This window comes from Triplophysa dalaica, chromosome 2, assembly GCF_015846415.1.
Source record: "Triplophysa dalaica isolate WHDGS20190420 chromosome 2, ASM1584641v1, whole genome shotgun sequence".
Lineage (NCBI taxonomy): Eukaryota > Metazoa > Chordata > Actinopteri > Cypriniformes > Nemacheilidae > Triplophysa > Triplophysa dalaica.
The window spans coordinates 6,338,329-6,361,312 of record NC_079543.1 but is presented as its reverse complement, the minus strand read 5'-3'; the positions used below and the strand labels follow the sequence as shown (position 1 = coordinate 6,361,312).

Here is a 22,984-nt window from a genome sequence, read left to right as displayed (position 1 = left end):
CTAGATTAAACGCGCCGCGCACGGTATGCGCACGGTGTCCCCAAACAAAAACTATTGTTTGCCTTCATGCATTTGCAGCGTTATCTGTTTTTATTTTATTCAAGGACTGGTGGACATGTGATCGGAATCTGTGCTCGTGACAGATATATACATTTTCATTCGTGCTCTGTTTTAATTCATTTCAAGAGGAATATAAAGAAACTGGATGTTTTCACGGATCATGTCCATGAGACTCCGAGGAGAACAACAACCCCATGACTCCGAAAAAGCCAGACGACGGGTTTAGGCAACCAAAGTTACAGCCCTGCTAAAGATCGCCTTCGCACTTATTATTATGACGGACTTTTATTGTTCTTATGCGATCCCCAGGACGTCAGATCTTTGACTCAAGTACTGACGTAACTAAAATCACGAATGTGCGTTTTATGGGAATTCTCGAAATACGACTACTGTAACATATCCAGTTCTTTTGTTTTAACATGCAAAGACTAACATTGCATATGGTCAATTGTTTTAGCTGACAAGAGATTAAATTGTAATGGGAATGCAATAACGATTGCTGTTCAAACACCATACTAAGGAAATTCTCCTTTGTCAAACGCGCAGAAAGAGAAAGACGTGTGGCTATGTCTTTCTTTAATTTTCGAAAAATCTTTAAACTGGGCTTAGAGAAGAAGAAAAAACAGTATGATCACGTGCACAGGGACACGAACCCGGAGGAAATATGGGAGCTCGTGGGGGAGCTAGGGGATGGAGCATTTGGGAAGGTGTACAAGGTAAAAAGAGAGTCTTGAAATTATTACATCTCTGATTAAGTGCTTATGTAATTGAAAAGTTAATGGCAGATCCAAGTGGTTATTAAATCCAGATAAAATCTATTACAAATGAATATGTACAAAGTTACAGGAGTCTTGGGTTTTGACGTCACCAGTCTGATAACACCATCAGCCCCAAACCACTGGTTGTCATTCATATGACAATTTTGAAAGAGATTGTATTATAGTCGTTTTTCTATACAACTTACTACTAACTGAAAAGAAAATAGTCTATACGGTTGTAATGGGACTTTTATATAAAAAAAAAATCATATTCATCATGATATTATATGTGTCCTATGGTCCCTTATAAATGGCATTTTATGCCAGTTAGAGAGACAGATTAGATAAGACAGTTTGATTTCATTTAATTCACACCATTTTCTGTTAAATTGAGAGATTGTGTTTGAACATATTATCATGCTGCCTGATTTCTTTCTATTACACATTAAAAACAACCAAATTACTCACTTTGACAAAATACTGTTAAAGGATTTTATGTTTTTTTATTTCATACTTTCCTGTAATAAACAGAACAGACTTTGACCTGGTTAATTTTTCACCAATGCACTACATTAAATAACATAAGATGCCACCCAGATATAGTACAAATAACGATACTGAGTGAATAGTTCTGTGTGACTTGTAGACCTGAATGACACTAAAGGGGTCTCTGCTTAATATATAATTAAAAATAAATGATATAAGCCATAAACATATCGTCCAATAAATCTCTCCAAGTGTGTATAATTAATTTAACCAGATATATTAAAATTTTACTTTGTACAAATAAAGGGTAGGTGTAAACATTACATGTTTGAGAATGTGTATTTAGTTTGCCAAATAAATAAAGCTCCAGATAACACTGTGTTAAGGTCAAAGGTTTTCATTCTTATCACTAAGCGTAATGTTTACCAATGTGTCTGCCAAAAATGTAACTTTTGTATAAAGCTGGTGTTCACACACCATGAACACATATTTATGTACTCCCATATATAAGAGGGCTTTATATAATATACATTTTATACATTTCCGTGTTTTTAGGCTCAGAACAAGCAGACGGGCATTTTTGCTGCTGCCAAGGTGATCGACACCAAAACTGAAGATGAACTGGAGGATTACATGGTGGAGATTGACATCCTGGCATCATGCGATCATTACAATATCGTAAAACTACTTGATGCTTTTTATTTTGAGAGCAAACTTTGGGTGAGTGTGCATTTGCTTTGTTTTTATTGGTGCACTATGGATCTTTGTCAGACTCTTTGAGCCATTTAATCTTGTTAATTTGTCTCCTAATGAATTGCAAGTCGACTATATAATACTATCGACAAAATGAAAATGGAAAAACATCAAAAAGTCCAGCTCTGTTTGACTTTTTGACTTCAAGCCCTTCCTTCCTGTGCAGGGGAAGTTTTAAACAAGGTTGAAGGGGCTTGAATATGGTTGTCGTCTAGCTTGCTTTATTTGCATTTGAAACTTGTTTGTTAGACGAAAATTTACATTTTGTTCTGCTGTGAGGAAACAGGAAATTCTGAGATAGGACAAAAAGAGACTTTGATGTTCAGACATTAAATTAAATCAGTAAGCCCAGCTAAAGGCTTCTCTCATGAGGCTTAGATGATATGTTTTCTCACGGTGAACTCAGTAACGAAAACCTGAGGTAACGTAATACTGCCTGTTTTTCTCTTGTACCTCATTGTTTACTGAACAGTGCGTGCTTGTAGAGGTGTAGAGATTTGTTTCTGACCGGTACACCAGGAAACGGACTAATATTGCTATTGCCCATTTCCTTATGGAGATGGGGGTAGGGTTTTATTTGGATGTGTTTGAAGGAATGTTATAAGTGGATTATGATCATGAGACATTTATTGCAAGAACAGCTAAGGATAAACAGGTTCTTATTATGCAATTCAGTAATTAATATGAGATAGGTTCCTCTAAATCCAATTAATAAAATGACACTTATAAATGAATCTTTTGAATTTGTCCGTTTATCTTTCCCTGCATTTTCCCGTTTACATATGTAGCATTTAGGGCTGTTCCATGATAAATTGCGATTAATCACATCCAAAATAAAAGTTTGTGTATATAATTTAAGTCACATATAAACATTTATTCATTTCCTCAAATATATACAAATATGGTGATAAATACAATATTAATATGCACAGTGCACAGGCATATATTATTATAAACAGTAATTTTTATTCTGGATGCGATTAATCATGATTAATCGTGGAACCACCCTAGAAGCATTCTTGAAGTGAGATTCATAACCCATAAACTGAAGTAAATGTTGACGATGTCATCTGAGAAGACGGGTTATTTTAGAGGTGGAGCAAATGTTAACTTTCTTAATAATAACTTAACACAATAAATCGTGCACATTGAGAATTGTGGTAGACAGTCGCTCTGTCACCATATTCTAATCGTGTCAGTAGCCAGGATATTAGTTTCAGATGTTATAATCCCACTATTTCAGCACAGTTGAATTGCCCAATAGGACATTTCCCACGCCTTATCGAGGAAAGGAGGTCTGAGGTTCCATTGGTTTGTCGGGAAGGGATCCTCTGTGTTTTGGGGATAAACAATAATAGAAATACATAGCATACTTAACTGTCCTTGCCATTGTCAGAGAGACGTCTCATGAGTTATGTTTTGAAACAAGTCTTTTGGTGAGGTGCTGCTGATAATGCCCTTTGTATGGTTCCCATCAATGCGACACATCGTCAGTTGTGCACCTCAGGTTCATTGAGTGTTTCGGCCCTTTATCACAAGACACCCTCAGCCAAGGGAGGCCCACCGCAGGTTGATCAGACCTGGGTGTGTGTCGCATTGTTACAAGGTCATCTGGCAGAAGCAGTGTCCTCCACATCTTTATTCCTCATGTAATGCCCGTCTAAGTGTATTTGTTTTATTAGTTTGTTGTTGTAAATGTCACATTGGGAGTGTCATTTTTAAAGAGTTTACTGTTATTAAACTTTCATTTTAAACATTTTGGTTGCTTTTGTAATTTATAAAAAATGTAACCGCTTGTGTTAACAAGAGAATTAATCTCAAAATATCGATCAATTAATCGAATCGAATCATTACTGTATCACAGAAATTCTCGAGGTACCGACAAATACCGTATCAGAGGCGCAGAAAATCCATATTGTATCATATCGTGATGAACTGTTACTCCCCTTCTTATTATTTTAAAATTAAATCTGAATTGCGGTAATATCACCACGAATGATCATGATTATTTTTATTTTAAAATCTGATATTGTGACAGCCCTATAGGCAGGATCAATTTTGTGTTCATTATAGGTGCAAAGCATTTATTTAGAAATGTATACTCCGAGATTTTACAGTAGGAGAGGAAGTCTCCTCTTGTGTTAATGGCCATTGTATTTCTCTGTGTGGGTTATAGTGTTGCCACAGTCGGCAGTCTAAATCAACATCTCGCCCACAGTGGAACAACCTAGCAGCTCGTGGCATGAATGGCAACGACTGTTCTGAACACTACATCTGAATTTACACAATACAGTTTGGACTTTTTTGCTATTTGAATGGTGCGCTAGTTTTGTGCCTTTTATAGTGAAGCCATATTGTTTGTTGTTTCATGGATTATTTAGCTGACACTTCCACCCAAATTTGCTTATAGTACACTTCCTGAAAGGTCCGGTATGGGCATGATGTTGAGTGTTTGGGGGGTCAGATTTTTGCGGGTTTGAACTTGAAACCTTTCAGTTACCAGCTCAGATCCTATGATAATTACTAGAATTCGACAACTGCAATTTCTTTATGATGTTACAGCATCTGCACATTGTTTTTCTTGTTATGTTTTGCTTGTTCACTATTGAAGCTTCTTACGTAAGCACCTCTAGCAAAGCCTGGCCACCCTTTCCCAATGACCAGCCTCAGCTCTGGCACTCCACTGTCCAACTGGGCTTCACGGAAACTCTTAAACCTATTACGACAGAACGGACGTTATTCTGGCATTGTGCTAATGTGTGAAAACCCTTCATCCGTCCTCTTGTGGTCATGCAGGACTTGGCTGCTCGATCCTCTTATGTCATTCTCCATATTGAGATATGAAAGCCTTCAAGGCTTAGCAGCTTCTTCGACCAATCACAGCTCTAAAGTGTAACTACAAGAAGAGGTCAGAGCTCTGCAATGCACTGTGAATGGCCAAAAAACACAGGCATGCCATGCAGTTTTTTTAAATCATTACAACTCTGCATTGCACCTTGAAAACAGACCTGCTTTGTAACTCAATGGACCATCACAGATTTAAAATTAAACTTTAACTGACCAACCATAGTCCTGCAACGCACCTTTCGCTGACCAGTCATTGACCGGCAGCCCTGTGTTTTGATCAGATGGGGTCTATTTGTGGCCTTCTGAAAGACTTTTCTATGACGTATGCTTTTATTATGATCATGAATGCTTATATTATGCACATAAAATGAACAAGTATGTTGAATACCCAGTTTTTTAAATGAATTAATAAAGCTAGTCTGGCATGTAGAGTGGTTAAATGTTAGGACAAAAGGATAAGTAAAACTTCTCTTAATCTCTTAATGCTGCCATTGTTCTAAATAATTTCCCAGTTACCAAAAGTCTTGCACAATGGGACATGGTGGCTGTTGTAACACCTCTGTGCAGCGCCATATGAAGTCGAACACATGTGATGTTTTGTTAACATGTGCATGTGATGAATCTGTCTGTCTGCAGATCTTGATCGAGTTTTGCGGCGGTGGAGCTGTAGATGCGGTCATGCTCGGTGAGTGCAAACAAGCATTCGATATCCCAAACTGGAGATTCTGGTAAAAGACTTGTAAAGACATTGACCATTTTTTCATTTAGCAAAAATTCTAGCTTCATTTTTCCAAAAGGGATGAGAACTACAGGTTAACATTAAAATTCTGTGGGTTTCTAGGAAAACTGTTTGTGAATGCTTATGGCATAACACACTTTAGTTTTAAGGCACAAGCCAAGAGAATCAGAAGGTATATAGTGGGGTTCTTATTCTTAAAAGGATAGTTCACCCAAAAAAAAAATTATTCATTATTTGTTCACCGTCATGTCATTTGAAACCTGTGTGACTTATAATATATTTTGAGAAATGTCTCGGTGGGGTCGATGTTGTTTGGTTACCAACATTCTTCAAAATATATTCTTTTGTGTTCTGCAGAAGAAATGAAGTCATACGGGTTTGAAGTTGCCATGAGGGTCATTAAATGATTCTTGAGTGAACCATCCTTTCAACTTCAGTTACCTCATTTCCCAAAATTGTATTAAACCTGTATTTTAAAATCAGCAGTTAAAAAAAATGAAATGTTATAAAACATGAATAATTTCTAATGAAATATTGTATCAAATTTGACATTGGTACACATTTTGCGTGTGTAGAGCTTGAAAGGCCTCTAACAGAGCCACAGATCAGGGTGGTGTGTAAACAGGTGCTGGAAGCTCTGCTGTATCTCCATGACAACAATGTCATCCACAGAGACCTGAAGGCAGGAAACATACTGCTCACACTGGATGGAGACGTCAAATTGGGTGAGCCAGTGTTTGCGTTTATAGCATGATTTTACCCAATGGACAAAAAAGTGTTTTACTTTATTTTAATTCGAACAACAGCAATATGAAAGACAGACAGAATGACACATAAAACTGCGGTAAAAGCCAGGTTATCACATGAGAAAATTATTTTTGAACTTTTGCACAAATATAATTGTTGTATTGCTTAAAAGTGTATATGGACTTGTTTAAAAATAGAGAGCATCTTTTCTGTTATTTTGACCTGTTCATTTTCTGCAAATGAATGCAAATAGAAACAATACTTTTATTTGAAATTTGGTAAAAATATTATTTATAGTTTACATAATTAAACAAAAAGTATGATTTTGCCTAACACATAACTAGAAAAAGTAAAAACGGTCTCTTAATGTTTCAACGGCTGTGTGTGTTTAGTGGCTAGTTATATATGCCAGGTCACGTGAAGGAGAGTTTTCTAGCTTGTTAGCTGCATGTATCACAGTATAGCAGGTGATATCAGCTGTTACAAATTCCAGTACCGTTGTAGTTGTGTCTGCTATAAACGTGATTGAATCATGCGGGCCCTAGAAAATGTTTGAAAACACCAACGTGCATTTCAAATACAGATAAATCTGGGTGAATGTGGAAATATCCACAGGCACTTAATAACAAAATGCAGAGACAGAAAGATACAGAGGGAGAGTCATTTACATATCAGTAAAGCTTAGCTTGAACATCCATTACATCATTGACCAAATGTAAATTCATCTGTGAAGTGCCCACGTGTGCAGGTCGTACATGTTGTACGATGTGGTACAGTATCCGTGCTACAAACACACTTTTGCTCAATTTTCTTGAGAGCTGCAACTTATAGAAAATGTTTTTAGATACACAACTTGTTCTTCCTAATAAAAATATTCACAATTGATATTTCTTTCAGGGTCCCTCTGCCATCTTAATTAAATTTGTCCAATTACCACATGCGATGCATTATGGGATTGCCTTAAATGTTTCATAAGAATCTGTCAAAAACAAGTTATCCTAGGGGCAGTAAATTTTGAATTGTTTCAATGTTATGGATTTGACATTTTCAGACAAAACTTGAAATATAACTCTCAGAAAATGTAAATGACCATTATCTAAATGATTCTAAATATTTTTTCCCTTTTCTGTTAGCGGACTTTGGTGTTTCGGCCAAGAACACAAAGACGCTCCAGCGAAGAGACTCCTTCATTGGGACCCCTTACTGGTAAATCGAGTTAAATATCTAGATGAAATACATCCATCAGTTCTCACACACATTGACATGATTGATACACATTGATATTTCTCTTCTCTTTCTCAGGATGGCCCCAGAGGTGGTGATGTGCGAGACATCTAAGGACAGGCCGTATGACTATAAGGCTGACATTTGGTCTCTTGGGGTCACTCTGATCGAGTTGGCCCAGATCGAACCACCCAACCATGAGATGAACCCAATGAGAGTGCTGCTAAAGATCGCCAAAGCTGATCCGCCTACTTTACAACAGCCTTCAAAATGGTACAGGATGAAAAGATTTTAGTAGAAGTTTTAAGTATTGTTAACTTTTTGAGACCTTGTGGCATGTTAAACTTTCAAGTACTCAACAATCTGTCTGTCTTTCCGCAGGTCTGCAGAGTTCAAAGACTTCCTGAAGCACTCGCTGGATAAGAACGTAGACAACAGGTGGAGCACGGCGCAGCTTCTGCAGGTGAACTTCATTCCAAACACTGATAATCCAAGACACAGCCACCCTACGCAAAACTTCCTAATCGCTCTTAAAGGGCCTTTTTGTTTTTGTTACGCACTGCCGCGCGAACAGCTGCTGGTCCAGGTGGCCGATTAAATCGACAGCTGTTTGTTGAGTTTGTCAGCGTCAAGCACTTTCCACTTCAGGTCCGACGTCAGCAAAGGAGATTTTCTAACCGAGGCTTTAAGTAGCCCAGCCTAGCACTGATTTCACACACACAGACACGTACGTTTACACGTGCTAGGAGCGATTCTGCACTTTGAACGAGTCTGAATGGGGTTGAAACTACAGAACTCAAATTTTTCACCAATTAAACTGATAATATCAAAGAAACTGCATATTCTCAGACCAGCTTTTGACTGTCTGCAGCAGCTGTCAAAGCCCAAGGTAAGAATTTGAGATACGACGCTGGTCGTGTACTCCTCTTGTTGTTTACCTCAGACATTGTTTGTATTTTATATATAAAGATATTTGTCCATGTTTATGTTTTTGGCTAATATGACAGGTGAAATGTTGGTGGAGTTAAATTGATTAAAATAGTTTTTTGACAGCTGAGGACACTTTTTTCAGTTTTTCAGCATTTACAGTATTTCTGAACAAAATAGGTTTGATTTATGACTTAGATATACTCTTGCCTGGTTTATGTACCTATGCTATCTGTTTATTGTGAAACACCAAAGTTGTATTTTTGTATTTAGTATATTATACTATATTCCTAAAATGGCACAATAATTACTTTATAAACGAATTTATCCTGAAAAGCTTTTTTCTTTTTGCATATTTTTATCCCTTTTATCTAAATCTCTACTTTATAGTACAGTCCCAGTGAATTAATAAAATAACAATTCTTATTTTTTCATGAAATATTGCAGCGCGTATAGTAAATAGCTTATCAATGTGGGTCATTTTCTTTTTGTAACTCATGTACCCTGATAATCTTCAATTAAAATCTGAAAACCCGAATGACCCCATTGGATTGATAGCATTCTTCTGTAGCAAAACTGTGGATTTGTGAGAGAAAACAAAATAAATGTTAATCTTATTTAGGAAGGTTGAAACCAAAACGTTCATTTCAAATAATTCTCATTGCATGTTTCAAAACTTTTGCCTTTAAAAAGCATTTACTATCACTCTCATTAGAGTCTAATGACTGTGTGCATGTGCAATTATATATCAAAAATAAAACATCATATGCCCTCATCTGTGTAGCACCCGTTTGTGAGTAGAGTGACTGACAACAGGCCACTGAGGGAGCTCATCGCCGAGGCCAAAGCGGAAGTCACTGAGGAGATAGAGGAGGTGAAGGAGGAAGGGGAGGAGGAAGACCAAGAAGGAAACCAGGTAACATTATATTAACCATTCTACAGATATTACATATTGTATAGAACTTGATTCATTAAATCAGCAAGCATGAAGTTATTAGGAACCTTATTTAGTCCTATCATTTTGTTTTACTGTATTATGTGACTTCATGTTTTTTAACACTAGCTAACATGTAATGTTTCTTCCATCAGCACCTTCCTGGACACAAGCGTGCGCCATCTGACGCTAGCGTCGGAAGCTCTGAGGATGAAAAGCTTCCACAATCGCCATCCATCTTGGAGGCTGTTCCTGAAAAGATCGAGGAAATCATTACTCCTAAATTACCGGTTGACAGTGTTGTAACTGAAAAAACAAGTGAAGTAAAAGAAACCGTGAAAGTGGGGGAGAACCACATCCAGGATGCAACCGCCCCTGAAAATGAAGGACACGCTGTCGAAGTAGCTCCAAAGGAACCTGAAGAACCTAAAACTGATGAACCAGAGGTTGTTCCTCCAGGTACTCCAGTGGATACGGTAATCCAAGCGGAGGAGACACCAGCCAAACCTGATGGAGACATGCAGGAGGAGGAGGTGAAAGTGACAACGGTGGAGCCGACAGATTCGGGGGAAGATCGAAAAGAGGCTGAAGCAGTTGAACGCAAAGAGCAAATGGGCAATGGTGAACTCCGAAAACAAGAAGTGCCTGCAGCAGACGTTACCAGTTTGGAGAAACCGATGGAGGAAACCACTAGACCAGACGGGGACATCAAGGCTGTAGCTGATGTGCCTTCCCCGACCTCTCTTGTGAAAGAAGAAGCGAAGGAGAAGGTGGAGGAAAAGGAGAAACCTGCATCGCTTGTGGATCAAGAAACTCCAGTCAGGCGAAGGTACGAGAAAAAGGAGGACTCCGATTCAGGAATTAGTTCTACTGCTGATAGCAGCAGCATAGACTTGAACTTATCCATATCCAGCTTTATAAGCAAATCCAAGTCGGGATCCACCTCTCAACAGGTGAGAAACGTTTTCTGAAGACTATGGCAATGGTTTCGCAATCGATCACATTCTTTTAGTTACTATAACCAGACTTGTCTTGTGTAATAGATAATGCTTAAATGTGTTTTAGGATAATAAGAGGCAGAAAAAGACTCTTAAGAAAACTCGTAAGTTTATCGTGGACGGTGTGGAGGTCAGCGTGACAACATCTAAGATCATCACAGACAATGACACTAAAAGTGAGGAGATGAGGTTCCTCAGGTGAGCCATAAGCTGTTTTTCATTTACATGTTTGTCTCATATTGACATACTTTGGTAAACTTTACGTCTGGATTTATCTCCTATTGTTTTTTTTACACGTGCACTTTCATTGGTAAAGGCAGTGGGGTATTTGGTCGCACTGGTAGTGGTCGACTGATTCGGGTTTTTAATAGCCGATTCAGATATTAAGAAAGCACTGTGGCTGATTGGCTGATAAGAGGCCGATATAATACAAATGCAATCAAATGAGTTAATGAAAGACATACCAAAAATTGGTGAAACAAAATGTACAATTATTGTGGATTACGTGCCTATATAGTAACTAGGGTTGGGTATCGAGAACCGGAAAGCCCAGCGTCTCACACTCAGGTACAAAATACAGATAGAGATGAAAAGACAATAAATTTTGTTAGTACTGAATTAAAAAAGGATAACAATTAAATACATCTGGGAAGCTACAGGACAACATGTTTTAGTTTATTTTAAATGATATTAATTAGAATTATTAATTCAATCACTTTTTGTGTATTTTATTCACAAATAATTGTTTAGCTAATGGAAGATCTAGCAACTGCATGTTATATATTTTATGTTGTATTTTTGAATTATACTTAAATAGTTTTGGTTTGTAATTGCTTCCGATTATTCCTGAATGGAAGTGTTGTTTATTTAATTATTTGACGAATTGTCACAGTTAACAGTTACAGTCTACTGGTTATAGCATAAATGTGGCAAGAATGAAAAGGTTAAAACTGTTTTCTTTAAGGATTTGCATTTATTTTCGCTCCCCAAAAAAATATTGGAATCGGAACAGAGAATCGATAAGAATCGGATTCGATGAGCAGAAACAAAATCGGAACTGGAATCGCTAAAATTAAAACGTTACCCAATTCCAGACTTGAACACATCAAAAAAGGTCCACACCAGAGGTCACGTTAACCGATAATTTATACCAGTGACAGGAAATCTGAAGGCTGTCCGTCATTTTGACGGATTTCAATGAGGGCAGTTAGTAATTCCCCTTTTTGTCGAGTTGGTAGCATCCAATAATTTGCTTTCATCATAACTTCTTCGTAGGGATGCATACGTTTCCCATTCATTACTCATAAACGCTTCGTCCATGCAGAAATACCCACACGGGATCAGTGGAGACTCGCGGTGCGGTGCGGAGCCGAGAGCCATATGAGACAGGGGCATGTTTATCTAGACGACTATGATGGCCCACCACCAGTCTAATTTGTTTCGCCATAGTTTCAAAACAAACTGAAAATCTTTTTGCAATTTTTATAATAACACAGCGATCTCTAGCGTTGTTTGTGGTGTTGTTTCTGCAAAGCAGAATCTGTCATTCATCTGCCTCTCGTCGCGGGCTCGGACTTTTTTCTTTCAGAGAGCGATGGGGAGTAGCGTCATTTTGAATAAACCTTAAATTTCAGTGAGTGGAAAAAAGTCTCTCTGCGTCTTCTCCTTTCATGACCTAACAGCAGCTTAAAGTTACTTGTAAGTGAATAATTGAATGATTACAAAACAGCATGTACAAGCACCTGTCATTTTTACTGACTGGACATGAACATTTGTCTGTAATTAGTATTTTATGTCTGGAAACATAAACATTAAATACTTAAACGACTTCGGCTTTATTGTGTATTAAAATACAGTAACTTTAAAGTACACACGACACAATGACGTCACAAACATGCTTATTGGCACGTGATATCCACCATGGTGACGGATAAAATTGAATATGACAGATTTTTACAAGCCTGTCCTTAGAAATGACGGACAATGAAAAAGACTAGCGGAACCTCTGGTCCACACATGACATTATTTTTATTGTGGGCAGCTAAACATGGCTTAATATGACTAAAATAGCAATTTAAACATGTTATTGATAATTACAATACAATATTTGTATCTCATCTACCTTAAATGACCCATTTTACTGTGCTCATAGTACATTACTAAGTGCCAAAAGCCAGCTTATGTGCTGTATGTCAGGCAAACTGAAAAAAATATTGTCGAGTTTAAGAATTATATCAGCCTATGCCGATAATTAAAAACGTCCAAATATCTGCAATATATCGGCCACGGCAATATATCGGTCTATCACTTGTCAGTGGGTTTGTAACACTCTGGTCGGTATAAACAGGGAGGGGCAGTGTTTTAAAACTGCGCATTGTCCAAAGGTTTCCTGTCTGGTTTTTATAAGTGATTGTGGTCCTACAGTAGCTTGCGCTGTTTCAACAGCAGATGCGCATTAAGCACAGGAAAAGGAAGACGGACTGTAAATTACACTTCCTGTTCCTTTCAGGCAGTGGAAGTACATCCTGTCCGGCTGGATCGTGTGTTGTCCTTAAAAGCCCTTTAGTTTTTTATTTGTACTATTTTATTAGTATTCTTTTATAATTTCTAATTTTGAAGAATGTTGGTAACCAATCATTATTGATTTCCATTATACGGACACAAAACATTTTTTTTTAATCTTATTTGGTGTTCCACAGAAGAAATAGTCATGTACAGGTTTTGAATGACATGAGGTTGAATAAATGATGACAGGTCAGGGGTCACTATAGGTCAGTGTAAAAGGCCCGCTGTGTGTGTATTTGTGTGTTGCAGACGTCAGGAGCTGAGAGAACTCAGACTTTTGCAGAAAGAGGAGCAGAGAGCTCAGCAGCAGCTCAGCAACAAACTCCAGCAACAGAGAGAGCAGATCTACAGACGCTTCGAACAGGAAGTCACGGTGAGAAAAAATACTGCATTCCACAGATGAGACGATTAGATCATTAATGTTTGACGTACCACCAGTTGTTGACACCTGTTGAGTCACATCCAGAATACAAAATAAAGGTCTTAATCAACAAGTGTAATATTATGAATCAGACCTGTGTCAACATGTATACTACTACTGTACTTTATAAATTCCCTTCTTAATTTTACATACAGAACATTCACTAAAACTTTGAATATTGTATTTTATATACAAAATGATAAAAATGTGATTGAAATGTTATTGATCTTGGAAATAATAAGTCTGTTATTTGTATTTCTGTATTATTTTTATGTTTTGCTCAAAATATTGTGAGACTGTCTTAACCGTGAACCCAATGTTGTGTAGTGTAGAATACAGGTGATGCAATGTCTAATATTCATTTGTTGTAGGGACGTTGCTTTAAGCAGGATTTTTACCATAAACAATTATATTAGCATTCACACAATGGAACAATAATGTTGTGTTTATTCTGCACTCGCCACTGCAGTTTCACATTTTAAATGCATGAGCCCTTAATTGAATGGATTTTAAGTCAAACGTAAAAAGTCAGTATTGTTCCTCTGTATTTTTATTGTAAATGTTGTGTGTTGGACTTCACTATTCTCTTAAATTTGAAAGCAATTTTATTTTTAGTGTTACTTTTATAGTTATTCTTAGTGTGAACAGGTCTTACCCTTTAAATCACAGCATCACTATGCAAATTAAAGCACAACTGCTAAAAATATCAAAGCTAAAAAATACAAGAATCCAACAGCTAACAAGTTGATCATTAGAGCATCATGACCTGTTGGCGTGTTGACATTCTTTTAGAGGTTTTAAAGGTAGGTTTTAGTTTTTTTAAAAGGTTGTTTGCTGTTGATCTGTACTGTACATTGCTTTGTCCAACAAGTAATGACATCAAACCCAGAAATACTGAGAACAGTGATCGAAGGCTTAATAGTTGACTTATTTTTGGAGCACGTAATTTGTGTCAGACTGTTAATGAAGGCCTCTGTTCTAAGCCGCCAGGAATTGTCCCAGTTTTGTCCCTGGTCAGTAGTGATTTTAGTGCATTCCATTTGGAGTTGATGACATTATATCAGTTGGTTGTGTAGAGCGACCTCCAGATCTTTCTAGGGAAGCTTCTTGCTCTTTTCTGAAATGATTGTGTCTTTCGTGTTTCTAGAGTAAGAAGCGTCAATATGATACTGAGGTGGAGAATCTGGAACGGCAGCAGAAACAGACGATCGAGCGTCTGGAGCAGGAGCACACGGATCGTCTTCGAGACGAGGCCAAGAGAATCAAAGCTGAGCAGGAGAAGGAGCTCTCCAAGTTCCAGAACATGCTAAAGAACCGCAAGAAGGAGGTACAGAAGTGTTTACAAAAAAATATATAAAAAAAACTTGTTTGTATGTTTAACTACAAACTACAGCTAAGTATTCTCAAAAAGGCATCATGTTTTACTTTTTTTGGCTAATCTATATATAGCTCTGAAAAAATGGATACCACTAATATATTCTTCAAATGTTCCTAAAGTACATATAACAAAACAAAAAACATTGGTTTTGTGTTGTTTAGAAGTGAATATGAACCTGTTTTCTTTGCCGTGTTTGAGGTGTGAAAACATTGCGTCATTTTTGTTGTTTTGAGCAGTTTTTTCATTTCTCATTTTCTGCAAAAAAACCCTGCAAAATTGAAAAGTTTTTTTTATTCGCAATTTCGAAGAAACATTTCTGTAGTTCACAGAATAAAAAGATATATAAAAGCTTGCCTAAACATATACCTATGAATAGTAAATGCAGCACAACTGAAAATTCTTGGAGTGGAGTTTTCTTAGAGCTGTATTGAAAGTCGAGGTTTCTTGCCCAAATTATGTCATAGTTTTGCGTATTTGCCTTTTGTAATTCAGTTAGTAGAGATTATGCTGACATTTACAGCAACTTTACTATTAAAATACACCCCAATTATTCTTTCATTTTTTCTGGAGTGCAGGAGCTCTCTCCCAAACATGTGAGAAATTCCATCCTGAAACACTTTAGGGAAGATCTAATCCAACCCGTTGTCGAGGAGGTAACATCAAGACTCAAAATAATTCCTCCTGCTTGTTTTTCACTTGATTCTTTTTGGGCACTTTTCTCCCAAGTTTTGGTTTCTGTAGAGTTCTGTTTCTCTAGGGCTTTATGTGATTCTTGTCTTACCCCTTTGAGTGTGCACATCGCTAACTTGAGTTCAAAAGGGACATGGTTCTTGTGGTGAAGTGCATGTCACACAAGCACACTTAGCACGGAAGCATGTGTTGATATGTTCATGTTTCCATGTGGGGTTTCCAAACGGTTTAGGAGAACAAATCCCAGTTTCCCTACTTGCTGTTATCATCTTGCTGTGTGTGTTTGTAGGAGCAGGAGTTTCTTCAGAAGCAGCAGCAGGATCTAGACTGCGCTCTGAAGAAGATCATACAGCAACACAAACATGAGCTGGCCACCATCGAGAGGGACTGTCTCAACCACAAACAGCAGCTGCTCAGAGGTAAGATGTTGTTCTCACACAGATCAGAATAGGGAGGCTTGTTGTTCTTCACTTATTACTGCACCCCACCTGCTTATGTACTGCTTTTCGTAGCCTCAGCATTTCAGAAACTAATTACAGAATTCTTTTCAAACACTCAAGTATTTTTCACTGAAACAACAGACTTGTGTATGGATTGTATATTTTTTACTTTAAAGCTATCTTAAATGTTTTGTTCTTTGTTAACGTAATTTCCGCTGTTTCCGAAAGTTGGGGTGGGGCATATTGGGGGGCTCCTCCCACTTTCAGAATAGGAATTAGTTTCTCAAAGCCAGGAATTTAAAGATCGTTTAGAATCATTTTTATACAAACTCTTGTTTTTATTGGATATATGAGCAAAATTTTATCTGGGGACTTTTCTATTTATTTCTTTTGTTGCTTTAGAGCGAACTTAAATGTATTGTTGTAAGCGTTATTTACATTGAAACAGGAAGTTGGGGTGGGACATATTGAGTTGCTCCACCCACTTTTAAAGTAGCATTTAGTTATGAGTGTTCAAAATAACGGTCTAAAAAACCATTTATCTTCAATGGCGGAAATCAGAGAAATGCTTATACCTTCAAAACGCACATTTCATCAATGTTTTTTGTGCACACTAATTTATAGATATTCTTAAGACATTCATACCTAAAACCAAACGTTTTGAATCCATGGACTAAATAAAAAGTTATTTGTACTACCCTTATGGAAATTTGCCATAGGCTCTCCATTTATGTGTCATATACTCATGTACTTTATGCTAATTACCATAAAGAATACATAAGGATACTAGGATACTTGAAACGGTCTTTGATTCGCTTGGTTCTTCATTCTCTATAGCGCGAGAGGCAGCGATGTGGGAGCTTGAAGAGCGCCACCTACAGGAAAAACACCAGCTGCACAAACAGCAGCTTAAAGACCAGTACTTCATGCAAAGACACCAGCTGCTCAAAAGACATGAGAAGGTTAGTCTAATACCCAACCCTTTATTAAATTATAAAAATGTTAAAGTAAAACTTAAAATACAGAAGAAAATCTGACTATAGCACACAACAAAGGAGAATGATAAGTGTTATTTTCTTTACTGTGTGCGTTTGTGTTCAGGAAATGGAGCAAATGCACAGGTATAACCAGCGTTTGATAGAGGAGATGAAAAACAAACAGACTCAGGAGAGGACCAGGCTGCCTAAGATTCAGCGCAGTGATGCCAAGACCCGCATGGCCATGTTCAAAAAGAGTCTGCGCATCAGCTCCACAGCGGTCACGCCCGACCTCGAGAGAGAGAAAGTCAAACAGGTCAGAACAGAAATGAATGATTGGCCAAGTGATTGTTCCTGCCAGTATTAAGCTTTTAGAATTGAATTGTTGTTTCACAGAAATGCACTGTACCGTATGTAGTCAGTATAGTAAGTTTTCTGTTGTGTGTTTGTGGCTGATGAGCAGTTTGCCGCACAAGAGGAGAAACGTCAAAAGAACGAGAGGCTTCATCAACACCAGAAACATGAGAATCAGATGAGGGATCTACAGACACATTGTGACGTCAATGTCAGAGAACTTCAGCAGTTACAGGTACAGTAAACACATCCTTGCATACAGTACAGACTGTGCTTATAGTGGGTTGATGTGGTTACACATAACTAGCAATTAAAAGGTTGTAGATTTAAATCAGGATGACAAGCTATTATAAGGAAAAGTTGTAGACAATTAAGAATTCCATTTAAGATAAATTTCTTAGGGGTGATACACATTTCGCGTCTTTTGCGCAAGCATATTTGATATTTTAGATGTATATACTCGAATAGGCAGCGCAGCGTTCGCAATGCGCATATGCTGCGACGCTCACGTTTTTCTAGGCACGTCGGCGCCCCATCGAGATGAGAATATTTAAACTTTTCAGAATGCTTGCACGCGCACCGCAGTTCATGTGACAAGAACCAACCAGCCAATATAGACAAGCTGGAGACAGAGCATAAATAAATCCAGTAGCAAACATTTTGCCAGGTATTTTCACAAATGTAATCCTTATCCTCCTCATCTTAACGGCTATTGTGGCCCATGGTTGCTTAGCGACAACAGACGACTGGAGAGCGCAAACTCCTAGGTGCTTTGAAAAACCGGAGAAAGTAGTGCGTCTCACGTTTTCTGTGCGGTTTTAGGCGCAAATTGTAAATCAAAATTAGTAACATTGAACATAACATAAATCTGACGTGTTTAGTGTTTCCATGGAATGCCAAAGATGCTCTTTGGATCATTTCCAAACTGTGCTGTGATAACATGGATTATCAAGTCCATGCTCAAGTATGTTCTCATTAAAGCGAAAGGGAGATATAGAAGTAATCGAGATATTTTTTCACCAATCAATTGTAATGATTTACATTTGTAAATTGTTAAAGTTTGTATATAAAATTGGATTAAGTAACAAAAAAGCAAAATCAAAACAATTTCATTTTTCTTAGGAATGTTCAAAATGTTCATTTTTGGACATCACTGGTTTGCATGTAATACGCACATATAGTCTGTTCTTCATTCACGTTGAACTGCTCAAATAAGTACACACTCAAACATATATAACTGGATATAACCGTTTGTGTGTGTGTTTCAGAATGAGAAATGCCATCTGCTCATCGAGCACGAGACTCAGAAGCTGAAGGAACTGGATGAGGAACACAGCGCTGAACTCAAGGACTGGAGAGAGAAACTCAGACCGCGCAAGAAGGTACCACCGCTAATCTAAAATTACTGGTCTACTTATTTTTGTAGCACCATCAAAGTTGTACTTTCTACAACATAGAGTACACATTTTTATATTTACTTCGTTTTTTCAATATTCCTTAACTTATATTAATATTATTATTAGTGGTGGGCCGTTAACGGCGTTAACGGCGTTAACGCAGTGAGACTATTATCGCGCGTTAAAAAATTTTTCGCCGTTAATCTATTCTCAAAGTTGGGTTGGGAGCTGGGTCTATACTACGCAAGCTATGATGACTTTCACCTTGATATTATAGCGCGGATGTATACCAGCTTAACTGCACTGTACGGGGCGCGAACGAGATTTTTCAACTCGCGTGATTCGCGTCATTCGCGGAAGCAGAAGCCGCCTCATCATCTCATAAGCAGGGCTTCATTCGCGCGATTCGCGCAGCAAGTAGGTCTATTGGCTCTTTGCATTAACATATAAATCACTCGCGCTTGACACGCCATTCGCGTTTGGTCTGAACACAACATAACGTTACTGTGAAATTACCGCATCAAACGTGACGTGCTAACATGGATGCAGCTATGAAGCCGCCGGGTTTGCTTCAGGGAATATTAATTTTAAAAAAGCTTCCCAATGGAAACATCGACAAGACTAAGGTTGTTTGCACCTTGTGCAATGCGGAATTGGTTTAAAAAAAACACTTTCTCTCAACAGGTAGTGGTCTAGCTTTAGTTAAAATCAGTAACTTTGTATTGAGATCTAATGTATTATGGCTCCTGTATGACATATCGCTTGTTGCTCCCTCACTCTTTGTAAGTCGCTTTGGATAAAAGCGTCTGCTAAATGACTAAATGTAAATGTACTGTAGGAGCTCTTCCAGTCTCAAGTACCACCTAAACGCAAAGAATCCCTTAGCTAATGCGGAAGTAAACACAAGTTCATCTTATTGAACATAATTTAATTTTCATCACCAATTATCATAGTAGAACAGCTTTCTCAAGCAGTTTGTGATGCATTTTGGAAACAGGAGATGAGCCCCTGGTCTAATGCGCCACCTGGCTTTAGACACCCGTTCTCAAAGACTTACTTTTAGTCATTATTTGGGTAGCACACATTCTGAATGCCTTCGGCAGAATTCAAATGAGCCATTTTAATCTAGATTAATCTAGATTAATCTTGGAATTAATCTAGATTAATCTAGATTAAAAAAATGTATCTATGCCCACCACTAATTATTATATAAATGAAACCTCTTACATGCAAGTCTGATTATTTAAGGGGAAATAACTCTCACATACCAGAAGGGGGCAGTAGTCTTTATTCATCATCCTGTACTCGGGATATATAACCTGTAAACAAAGTTGTGTATGCAGAACACACCCCAATGCTCAGAAATGACCAGCTGGTGTGTCCCAGGCTTAACCAGCGATGACATCATCATGTGGTAAAGATGGGAAGCTCTGCCCTCAGTGGCAATCTAATTGGCTCCATAAAAACTATGAATTAAATAAAAAAAATTGACAGCCTGCCATGACATTTGAGAAATAGAAAACGTTGTAGTAGTGATTCAACAACAAGTGCCTCGATGCTCTGTTCCTGTATCGGACTGCTGCATCATCTCTCATCCAATCAGATTTGAGGACCAGAATGAAATGTTGTGTTACATTAAATATTTCCATCACATTATAAGGTTATCTTATGGCGTCTTATCTGTCTAAATCTCTGTGTGCAGGCCCTCGAGGATGAGTTTGCCCGTAAGGTACAGGAACAGGAAGTGTTCTTCAAAATGAGCGGCGAGTCTACATGCCTTAACCCCTCCAGCCAGAGCCGAATCTCAAAGTTCTACCCTGTACCGACTGTCCACTCCACAGGGTTTTAAAAAAGAAACATGGACAACTGCAGAAACATCTCGCCACATGTGCACTACATCCCACAACTGAACCTCTGCTGCCTTCTTGTATCAGAATTAAATGGGGGGTCGCTCGGTGATAAGCTAGAGAGAAGGCAAAATATGTTTTTATTGTATTTTTTATTTTAATTTTCAATAGTGGATTTTCAGTTTGATCTCACTACACGATGATGGGTTTGAATTAAGTTTGTATTCCACTAAATGACGTTATGCCAGTAAATTAATTTTGTTATTTATGGTTATCAACGGCGTGATTTTTTTAAGATGGAATGAGTGTTCAGCTCCAACCTGATTTGCTTGCAGTACAGGAGTCGATGTTTGTTGGCAGTGAAGGAGACGGACAAGCCAAGGGTTTTAATATCAAAATCAGAAGAATAATACGCACATTGATTCTGACGATTAAACATTTATAAAAATAACACTAAACTGTTTCCTAGTGACAGTCCTCATATTTGATTCGGTTAATATTTTAATCAAACATAAATGGCACACTCTTGTTTGATTTTTGTGGAAATTTCATATACATGTTACAAAGTATAATTGTCAATTATATAGCAGCCATTTTTTCCAGGTATTTTGGCATATCAGCCACAATGTATGCAATGTCTCTGACATCACTGTGGTATGAAAAGTGCGCTTCGTGCCTGCACTGCTATGCAATGTGAAAATGTAGCCAAATGAAACCATCTCAGCTTTTTATCTAACCTCATAGCAAGAGAGATCAGTTTCTGGAAGTTTTCCCCACGATGTTTTTGCTTTGAATTTAAAGGCATGATTATTTTAAGTTCGATAACCTGCGTGCTATTCTCATGTTCTTGTGTACTTTCAGTTAAATTGTATAAAGGATTATTTATCCTTATAACCCTGTTTATATGTATACAGGCAGGTGTTCTTTTATCATATTGTATATTTTAGCATGTGATTTTGTTTTATTTTGTTATAGATTTCTTGTTGCATGTACCTCTGTTGACAGAACTTCAACATGACATTTGTGGGATAGTACATCTGTGGAAAAAAATGCTTATTTAAATGAATGAAAACAATAGGCTCTTAAGTCCTAGTGATCATGTCATGGATGTAGAAAGCATTGTTAATATTCACAGTAGATCGTGCTGTAAGGTTAGGAGTCAGATGGGCGTTCGGAGTGCTGTGCACCTTCTGATGAAAGATTCCTGTCGTGCCTGTGTTTGCATTTTCATACATGCGTTTCTCGTCCATGTCAGTTTTTAAAGCATTCTCAACATGTGAGATCAAATTAGCAGCATAATAATGTGAAAAAACTGTGTTTGTGTAATAGATCAAAAAGCTGTGATTGAGAACATTAAAACATTTGTGTGAATAATATTGTAGTTCTCTCGTTCTTTTCGATCATGTATCTTTGTTATTAATAGAGAATTATATAGATTTAAAGGACCAGTGTTAGATGAAAGAGGATCTATTGACAGAAATGCAATATAATTATGTCCTCAGAGCTGGAAAAAAACATTACATAATGAACTGCTATGTCTGTATTACCTTGGAGCTGAATTACATGCATCGCGGGTCCCCTTCTCCATAATGCCTTTTGTAAATACATTATCTTCTTCAGCAACAAAGCGAATACCTGACGACATCTTAGTTCTGTGTCAGCCTACGTAGTGCTTCTAAAGGGAGGTGGGGAGTGAGCCGTTGTTTGCGATTCGCAACCTCACCACTAGATGCTGCTAAAATTCACTGACTTTTCCTTAAAGTAGCTCTGGAAGTCGAGTTTTTAGTTTTCAAATCATCTTTCAACTCATTTTTGTTTGAATTTTGTAGTACAGTCTTGCCAAACTACACATCATTTATGACAAAGAAAAAATACATCATTTCTCAAATGAAAATCAAAAAAGAATCAAACTCTTCTTGTCTAAGAAATATGATTACTAAAACAATTACTTTCAAATTAAACGAAAAAGATCTTATTCTTTAGAAACTAAAGTAAAGACAGTAATCCTGTTTGTTCATTCTAAATGAAGTTTTCACTGCTGTCCTTCTGAAACCTCTATTTAGTTATTTTATTCTTTGTCACCCTTTATGTTGACCAATGGGTTTGCAAATATCTCGTCAACAACAAAGTATTTAATCGTTTAAAAAGGACAGTGTTTTTTCCATTTCCTGAAAAACAGCAAAGTTTCGGAAGGACGGCGATTATATTTAACTTTCCATTAACCCAACAGTATCAATAACAGATTGTGTTATATTTACAAGTTGGTTAGGTTTTCAAATAAATGCATTAGCATCTTAAAAACAAAGTTGACAAAACTTGGTTTAGGCCTGACTTAAAGAGATACCCAAAAATGAAAATTCTATCATTATTTACACACCCTCAAGTTTTTCCAACTCTGCTGAACACAAAGGAAGATATTTGGAATATTGTCAGTAACCAAAC

General features: G+C 37.4%; 1 protein-coding gene across 2 annotated transcripts; it reads left to right on the top strand.

Annotated features, from left to right (window-relative positions):
* The first annotated feature begins 8 nt into the window (after window positions 1-8).
* On the top strand, window positions 9-21,916 carry slkb (STE20-like kinase b). Of its 2 annotated transcripts, XM_056772287.1 has the most exons (19): window positions 9-776; window positions 1,860-2,024; window positions 5,541-5,589; window positions 6,219-6,368; window positions 7,524-7,596; window positions 7,693-7,887; window positions 7,996-8,077; window positions 9,326-9,457; window positions 9,631-10,428; window positions 10,541-10,671; window positions 13,288-13,411; window positions 14,607-14,786; window positions 15,413-15,490; window positions 15,817-15,946; window positions 16,805-16,929; window positions 17,069-17,260; window positions 17,408-17,533; window positions 18,567-18,680; window positions 20,398-21,916. In XM_056772287.1, the coding sequence occupies exons 1-19, from the start codon at window positions 627-629 to the stop codon at window positions 20,542-20,544; spliced, it is 3,141 nt and encodes a 1,046-aa protein (XP_056628265.1). In that variant the 5' UTR covers window positions 9-626; the 3' UTR covers window positions 20,545-21,916. The 2 variants fall into 2 exon arrangements, with proteins under 2 accessions (XP_056628265.1, XP_056628273.1); XM_056772295.1 differs by lacking the exon at window positions 15,413-15,490 and having other exon boundaries at window positions 10-776.
* The last annotated feature ends 1,068 nt before the right edge of the window (window positions 21,917-22,984 follow it).